The sequence below is a fragment of the Myotis myotis genome, unplaced genomic scaffold (genome assembly GCF_014108235.1).
Source record: "Myotis myotis isolate mMyoMyo1 unplaced genomic scaffold, mMyoMyo1.p scaffold_m19_p_8, whole genome shotgun sequence".
NCBI classification, from domain to species: domain Eukaryota; kingdom Metazoa; phylum Chordata; class Mammalia; order Chiroptera; family Vespertilionidae; genus Myotis; species Myotis myotis.
Window position 1 is genome coordinate 26,762,512 of NW_023416390.1, and position 9,230 is coordinate 26,771,741.

Genomic DNA, 9,230 nt, shown 5'->3' on the forward strand with positions numbered 1-9,230 from the left:
CATCTTTAGGGCTGTAACCCAGGGTGAGACCTTCTGCATATTCAGATGGCAACAGTTTCCTGTACGTTATGGATTTTTTTTTCTTAAACTAGAAGCTAAATGTAAGTTCACACTACCATTAAGGTGCTAAATGAAGCAGAAAATATATTGCAAAATAAAAGGGACTTCCCTAAAGTTACTTTTCAATGAACCAATCCCACTTTCATTCTTAGTTGGTCTGAGTGTTATCTTTGCCTCAAGGGACTCTTTCAAAGAATTGCAGAATAAACCACATTATACTGGACCCTCATACAATTGTCTTTCCTGACTATATGCTGCCAAAAATGGCTGATGTAGCTTATTTTTGTGTTTCTCAAATTTTACTGTGCTTAGGAGTCACCAGAGGATCTTGTTAAAATGCACATTCTGGCCGAGTAGGTCCACAGGGGAGCTTGGATTCTGCATTTCTAACAAGCTTCCATGTGATGCCAATGCTGCTGGCCCACAGAACACTCTGAGTGATAGGGTGCATCACTGCATCATGTTCCCTTTTAGGAAAAATCACAGAAAAATTTCTCTTGTCTCTCGAGTCTCAGTACAAGTTAAAACTAAACATGTCTATAGCAAATTATTTTCTTCTACCTCATGAACTTCTCAATCTCATGGATGATCATGTTTTTCTGTTTGACTTGGCCACTAGGAAGCACCTTTAGCAAGACTATAGGACTTAACACTTATGCATTTTATTTACTGATCCTTCTCCATTTACTGACTCCTCCTGACTACATCTAACTTTCCTAATATTGCTTTTTGTTGTTCATAATATTGTTTTTTACCCCCTTACTTACTACATTTTTGTTGTTGCTGTCTTATATCTATCTTTGTAAAACACTTAGAATCACTCCTTTGAATATGATAGCATGTGAGTAAAGGATTCCAACACAACCCAGTTCAATGGAAATATGTGCCCAAGGACACACAATGCATGGACAATTTTCAGGCGCTTGATGGAGTGGGGTGAAGTGACTGAGCATGAAGAGGGAGCTAGTCCTAGAACAGAAGTGGACTTGAGAAGAATTAACTCCACCCTCTTTCAGAGTGTGCTTATGGTTTTGCCAGATAAATGGCTGAGTAAGCTTACTAGTATACTTTAAGGTCTTGACAACTGAGCTCCCACTTGCCTTGGGCATATTTGTTATTATTACTGGTAACTGGAATAGACGATGCCGTGGCTTCTAATCTCAGAAGAACATTAAAGTGAACGCTAACAGGTACTCTACAATACCAATGGGGCAATAGTTATTGCTCCTTAGGTAGAGCAACTGATCGGAGGCCACATCAACCAAAATCAACTCCTCATGCCTTACAATTTAGAGATGCTGTTGGAAACCATTACAAAAATGGAAGGTAACCCTCTGCTAGTTACTATTCAGGTTACAGAAGATATCACACACCAGTCCCTTCATTTAGAGCAAGGTATTTAACCCTATGACTCTCAATGACCTCCTCTGTAATTTGCAACATTATTCCTCATAAGATTGCTCTGAAAATTAAATAAAATACCACTATGCTGGGCACTCGGTAGGTTCTCAAGAAATGGTTCATCATAATACATTGATTACTACTCTTTTCTTATGCTAGGCCTTAAAAAATGGTGAAGAAAAAGACAGCCAAACACCATACATGGGTACTCATTCTTTCAGTTTTTGGACCCACCTAGAAATTTTCTTTTTACAGTTATTTCTGCAATGCCCTTGAGAACTCAAAAACATTAGTTGGTACAATCAATAATATTCAACCTTGATCTTGTCTAATAAGTCCATGTTGACTACTTCACCAGGCAAGGGACTTTCCTCATGTCAAAACATAAAAGTGTGATTTCTGCTAAAGTGTGTGATTTCTGCTCAATGTGTGATTTCTGCCAAAGTGTAAATACTCTTGTTATGAAAAGCCCTGTCCAAAAAAATACAAAAAAACAAAAAACAAAACAAAACAAAAAACACAACAAAAGACTGCTGTGAATGCCAAATAAGCAGGCCTTTACTTTGCATAGGGCTTTTAACTCTAGACACGAACAGTAAAACAAGTGTTTCATTTTTATACAATTCACTTTTGGCATCTTTTCACTAGCTCTTACCCCCAAAATGACTTTTTGTTAACATCTAGAATTTCCCACTCACTTAAAAAAAAACCAAAAAACCAAACACCTCCTACTCTAAACTATTCAAATATCACAAAGTTCAGAGGAAAGGAAAGTCTTCCTTCTAGGAATTCCTCCTGGTCCTGTAAACATTTTATATGTCATTACTTCTCTACCAAGGATCTTTGGTCTGTTGAAGGTTCTGCTTTTTATTCAAAGCTCCCTAAAATATCAAACAAATGTTGTATCATTGGGGAACAGAGGAAGTGATGAAACATCAAATCAACGCGAAGGTATGGATTTTTGTGCTTACACTAAAGTCAATACTATCCCCTCTTTACCACTAACCCTTTCTGGGTGGGTATGGAGGGACAGAACATGCTGGTTAAGTACAGTCATTTCTGGCAGGATGTTTCTTAAAAGAAGTTAATAAAGTTAGATAGAATTCACAAATGAGTTGCAGAGGAATTTTTGTGTCATAATAAATACATGTGTTAAAGAATGAATGAAAATAAAGTGGTATGTTCTGATCTAGGAAACACACAAGAGGCTTTGGGCAAAAGCTGGCCAAATCTTTGGTGAACCTTCACTGTCTCTTAGGCATCCTTTCCTTCATCTGACCCTCCTCCTTCTTAGCTCTCACCCTCTCTGTTATTCCAAATTTCCCATTACTCTGCCTCACCCAATCACGTTCTATAAGTAAAACTCCAGCCCTCCTGGTATGGCTAAGTGATTGAGCATTGACCCATGAACCAAGAAGTCACCTGTTCCATTCCAGGTCAAGATACATGTCAGGGTTGCAGGCTCAATCCCCAGTAGGGGGTGTGCATGAGGCAGGCATCGATAATATTTCTTTCTCATCAATGTTTCTATTTCTCTATATCTCTCCCTTGTTCTCTCTCTTAAAATCAATAAAACATATATTTTTAAAAAATCTCTTTCAAAGAGACAAATCTGATTTGTTAGCAAAGACTAGTCTATATTTTTAAAGTATTTTTCTTTTAAAATTCTATCAAATATAATACATATGCACACAAGTGTAAAAATCCTAGGTTTATAGCTTACTAAAATGTAGAAAGCCATCTAAATGAACTAATTAGTGCAAAAGTACAAATATACTTCATACATTTTAAAAGGGCTTCTTACCAAAAAAAATAAATTTCTAATTAGTGGCATTACAACTTTGAGGCCAACATGGTATGTACATGCAACCAAAATAACACAACACTCAAGTCCGAACATGAGAGAAATGTTTCTAATTATTTTCTAACTGAAATTCTGCTCCAGAAAAGCTTACTTTGTGGAACTACCACGAACGAAATGTCAGCAAATTAAACTTCACTTGATCCTGAGATTTACTTTTGCATGAATTATGATTCACTTATTTTCTATAAAAAAAAACTTTTGGATAACTATAGTAAAAACTTCTCTTTTCAAAATGTATGGCTTTTCCCATAAATTGTTCATTATTATTATTATTATTTATTATTATTGCTTCTTTTATCTTCTTAACTTCATTAAGATATCTTTGACATATAAGAATTATATAGATTTAAGTGTATAATGTGATGGCTTGATATATGTTACATTGTGAAAAAAGCCATAGTAGTCAAGTTAAAGAGCTTATCCATGACTTGTACACAGTTACCATTGTGTGTTGGGACAATTTAATTAAAGATAGATCCTCTTAGAAATTTCAGCCTAGCCAGTGTGGCTCCGAGGCTGAGTGTTGACCCAGGAACCAAGAGGACACTGGTTTGATTCCTAGTCAGAGCATCTGCCCTGATAGCAGGCTTGATCCCCAGTAGGGGGCATGCAGATGATTTTCTTTCATCATTGATGTTTCTTTCTCTCTCTCCCTTCCTCTCTGAAATCAATAAAATATATATTTTTAAAAAGATAGATCCTCTTAGAAACTTCAAATATACAAAGCAGTATTGTCAACTACTGTCACCATGCCGTACACTGGACCTCCAGAAGTCATCTGTCTTGCATAACTGGAAGTTTGTGTGCTTTAGCCAACACCTCTTCATTTCTCCCTTACTCTCACTCCCCCATCCCATCCCAGCAATCACTCTTTGCTTCCCTGAGTTTTAACATTGTATATTCCACATATAAGTGGGTTCATGCAGTATTTGTCTGACTTACTTCACTTACCATGTCCTCCAAGCTCATCCACATTGTTGTAATTGGCAGGATTCCCTTCATATTAAAAGTTGAATCATATTCTCTCTCTCTCTCTCTCTCTCTCTCTCTCTCTCTATATATATATATATATATATATGTATATATATACATATATATATATATACACACACACACACACAATACACACTAGGTATATCAGTTAATAATGAGGATTGTTTTCAATAGATTGAGTTACACGTATGCTGATATATATGCGATTTGATATGTATGCTATTTTGTTGTATCGACAACACACTTCAAAACTTCATATGTCAAATTTGCTGAAGGTGTTAACATCACAGATATTTTTACACTTAAAAATGTCAAATTTAGTGCCAAAAAAAGAGCATTTGTAGGAAGATATAATTCATTACTTTATTTTGAAGAAAAGTGCTGCTGAATACTTCGGGAAGCTTATGGTGAACATGCTCCATCTCAAGATCCTTGTGAACGCTGCTTCAAACACTTTAAAAGTGATTATTTCAATGTGAAACACAAAGAATGGCCAGGTCAACCGAAAAAGTTTGAAGTCCAACAATTACAAGCATTATTGGATGAGGATGCATGTCAAACCCAAAAATAACTCACAGAAAAATTAAACATTACTCAGAAAACAATTTCCGATTGTTTACAAGCAATGGGAAAGATTTTCAAGGAAGGAAAATGGGTGCCACATCAACTGAACGAAAGACAAATGAAAACCGAAAAGTCATCAGTAAAATGTTGCTTCAATAGCAGGAAAGAAAGTCTTTTTTGCATCGAATTTTGAGTAGTGATGAAAAGTGGATTTATTTTGAGAATCCCAAATGCACAAAATCATGGGTTGATCCAGATCAACCATCAACATTGACTGCAAGGCCAAATCGCTTCGGAAAGAAGACAATGCTCTAGCCAACATCTAGATGGGGGGGTGGGGGGGGTAAGAGTAAGGGAGAAATGAAAAGATGTTGGCTAAATGAAGAGATGTTGGGTAAAACATACAAACTTCCCGTTATATGTATACTTTTCTTTATCCATTCATCCCTCAACACACATTTAGGTTGTTTCCATATCTTGACTATTGTAAAAATGCTGCATTGAACATGGCAGTACAGATATCTCTTTGTAATTGTTATTGAAGAGGGAAGCAAAATAAGGTGAGTCTCCTGCATAGAAGCCTTCTTCAATGTCTCGGGTTAAAACTGAAATCAAATTTGCTTTGCTATCTCCCTCAGCTTTCCTCAGCAACTGCCCTAAGTTGGCTCCCTAGTCAGTGACCTCACTCAGCATCCTTTGCCCTCTGCTCTCCATAACCCAAATACATTTTGACGCTTTCTTGTCCTATGTGTATATGTGCAGTGATATATATATATATAGACATAGGGATGTATGCCATTCTCAACCATTCTTATTGGATAAAGCAAAGTTCTAACCCTACAACAATCTCTCTGTAGCATTTGGAGCATTTCTGTCCCTAAACAGAGATTTCAGAAAGGACACTATGAATCTAGCAGAGACAGTTTTTCTCAGCAGAACTTTCTAGCATCTCTCAAATAGTTTTCAATAGATGACAACTTGTTCCAATCAAGCAGTTCTTGTCTGTACAGAAGTAGGCTACCCATAATCTTCTTCCCCCATCCTATTAATTTTTTCCCCTTGACAACCAGGATTTGAGGATTTGAAGTAACAAACAGTCTTAAGGGATTGGCTCAACTTAGGCCAAGATCAGCCTCCATTGTGCAGTTCAATTACAAGGTTTTAGATTCATAAGGGATGCACTGCCATACAAAATCCCACTGAGTTTGGGTGCCAACTCAGAAAACTCATCACTGGAAAGCATGGAAAGCAAAGACATGTTTTCTTGTGGCCAAAATCACTGCCAATAGTGCCTGACTAGATGTGTAAGATCCTATGACATGTCTTGGCAAAAGCTAGTTCAGGAGTGTTGGCCAAGGTGCTGAAGTGAGGGGAGGGGGGCAGGGACACCTTTGTTGGTGAATCACCCCCCACCAGTCATTTAAACATTGAGCTTATTCATTTTGACAAGATGCCCTAGGATTTCAAAGGTGACATGAATTTAGAGAAAGTAATGTGTGTGTGTGTGTGTGTGTGTGTGTGTGTGTGTGTGTGTGTAGAAAGGTATGCAGGATACATATTCTTTATAGAAATTCCAGCATGACAAACACTCTAGGTCTAGGACAACCCACTTAAAAACAAAACATTTAGAGCTGTTTATTCCAACTGAATGCTCCTTATTTCCCTGCACTTCTCTATCAAATCATTACTGACATTTGGCAAAATGAATCATTTGCAAAATAAAGCTATTGTAAAGCAAATGGCAGAGGATGACAAAGCCACACTCCTAAATAATCACTCAAAATTAAAGATTATTTTCCATGCATGCCTAGAGGTTTTCTTATTATCTCTACTTTTACTGGAATTGGACCTTTTCTTTTAAATGCTCTTTTAGCCAGTTTATCCTTCCTGCCCTGAAAGTGTGCCCGCTGATATCAGAACCACAGGGTAGGCTAACACTTGAATCACCTCTGAGTAACTGCAGGCTGCCATGCATGGTAAATGAAAGAGAAGGCACCCTGGGCACTGAGTGGGTTCACAGTACAACCACCCCCGCCCGCATGGGCATCCGATGCCTCCTCCCTCTGCCAGGCAATTAGCTTCCGTTCTGTTCAGCTTTCTGAACTCTGGCTTTCGAGAAAAGTCCTTGCTGTGGGAACTGGCTCTGGGCAGCTCTTGGCTCCCTCCTGATGGGTGACTGGCAAGAGTAACACTTTCTTTGACACTCTTAAAAGAAGCCGTTTAATTCCTAATGCTATTTCCTGGCGAAAAGGAAAATGCAACCCACCACATGGGATTCCGGTCCAGCAAAAGGCCAGCCAAGAGGGCGGTGCGGCTGTTGAGCCCAGGTCTTGCTGGATGGCTGTTTCCTCTGGCTTCCCTTTCCCATCGGGGTTGATTTTTTTTTCCTCCCCTCCTGACACTTCCAGCCCGGAGTGTGACACCTACTGGAATTTATGAACATCCGAAGAGGGACGGATCTGATTTCGGCATCAGGCGAGAACGGCTGGCTTCGGCCCCAGGATTTCCCGCGGAAATCACCCAGCACTTAGAAGGCTCTTCAATGAGGAAGTAACCAGTACAGCGATCTTGGCGGGAGAGCCACGCGAACATTTTAGAAAAATGCCAGAAACCATTGGATAGCTAACGACACGTCTCCCCCAGCCTGTTCGCCCTGCCCTTTCTGGAGTCGTAGAAAGTGGTCTGTGCGTTTTCCGCCCCGTAGAGGGTGGGCGATGCGAAGTACATTTATGCCCCCCGATTGCATTGACAGGGGGCTCCCAGCTTTGGCCCCAGTGAGGACCTCGGACTACCAGCTCCCTTCACTGCGCACCAGTCACTGGGCTGAGGGGCGATGCGCAGAGCTGTGGACCGAGGGCTTCGGTCCAGTAGATCCCCCCACTCCTCGGGTCCCCGGCACCCACAGCCTATCGCCCCCGCGATGCAGTCCCGCCACCTCGCCGCCGCCTCCCACCCAGACACATCCTCTCCCACGCTGCGCTCCTGCCGCCTGCGCGGCTGCTCCTCCGAAGGTCCCAGGTCCCCAAACGCGCCCGGTTCTCACGCGTCGGTGGCACTGCCTCGCAGAGGTGGCGCCGGGGACGCGAGCGAGCAGAGGCGGCGCGGGAGGGCGAGCGGGGGAGGGGAGCGAGGAGCGGCGGGGACAGGGCGCGCCGGGTGCCGGGCGGTCCGGCTCGGGGTCCCCGGCCGCCCGGGGCGCGCGGGGAGGCGCGGAGGACGCGCCGCACTCACCCGCTGCTGCTGCCGAGTGCTGACGGCCACGGCGGCGGCGGACGCGGCGCTGTGCCGGAGCTCGGCCGCCTGCCCGGGTCTCAGCAGGCTCCGCGTGAACCTGCGGGTCCGCTCCACGGCCATCGCCGGCGCGCCGATCCGCTGCGGCCGGAGCGCGCGTCCCGCCGGCCTGCCCAGCGCCGAGCTCCTCTCCCCACAGCCGTTCAGGAAGCGGAACTCGGCGCCTTTCCCCCCCTCTTCCTCGCCGAACTCGCTAGAGGCGGGTTTTTCTCTCCGGCAACCCCACTCCCCACCCCCTGCTCTCCGCAGAAGCTTCTCGACGACTTTCCAAACTCTGCGCTCCTCCGGGCGCGCGCGGCCAACTGGGCGAGCGGGCCCGGCCCGGCGGCGGCGCCTATGCCGCGAGGGGCGCGGGGCGCGCGTGGGGCGGCCGCAGCCCACGCTCCCCTCAGGCTCAGCTGGCCGGCCGGCCGGGGCTGTCCCCGCCACCTCAGGGACCACAGACGACGGGGGAGGGCCTGCAGCGGCCGCCGCGGGGCTCCGGGCGGGGCCTGCCCAGGGCACTGGTCCCCATTCGGAGGCTTCTCGCAGGGGAGCTCTGGCCACTTTTACTGATTTGACCCCTGCTTTCTGGGGCTGGCGAATGGGCGCGTGCGGAGCTCAACTCGCCCTTCCACCCTTAGGAAGGGTCTGGTGGCTGGTATCCGCACGGCCTCGCCCAACCCAGCCTCAGAGGCTCCTTCGCCCACAGCCCTCACTCAGGGCTTTGGAACAAGGTTCCAAATGCATGCGTGCCTTCAACCGTATCCATTAAGCTCCCACTACGTGTCAGTTCACATTGTTCTGAAAACTGGGGAGACGAAGGTGGTCTTGCCAGCCCCCTTCCTTTAGGCTGTGTGGGGTTGATAACTTTTTGGGGTTGGGGGTGGGAGGCAGCCAATAACCAAGTCAACAAATAAAAGAATACAAGTGTAGGGACAAGAGAGATTAGATAATAGAAGTTAAAATCAACACATCAGGGTAAAGTGGTAGAAGAGGCTGGGGGGTGGGGGAGGATATTAGAGGGACTAGGAGGCTAGAACCAGCCTGTGGGGTTAATAGGTCCTGCGGGTCAGGG

The 9,230-nt window shown here is 43.9% G+C and overlaps 1 protein-coding gene across 11 annotated transcripts in view; it reads right to left on the reverse strand.

The window, feature by feature from the left end:
- The window catches only part of DOCK10 (dedicator of cytokinesis 10), a 210,961-nt gene extending 202,639 nt beyond the window's left edge, over positions 1-8,322 (reverse strand). For 8 of the 11 annotated variants that reach the window (XM_036319299.1, XM_036319291.1, XM_036319296.1 and 5 more), the window contains exon 1: positions 8,114-8,322. In XM_036319299.1, the coding sequence (XP_036175192.1) occupies positions 8,114-8,236 (123 nt within the window). In that variant the 5' untranslated portion in view covers positions 8,237-8,322. The remainder of the gene's footprint in view (positions 1-8,113) is intronic. The other 3 variants (XM_036319293.1, XM_036319297.1, XM_036319295.1) reach the window with 2 other exon arrangements.
- Positions 8,323-9,230: the final 908 nt, after the last annotated feature.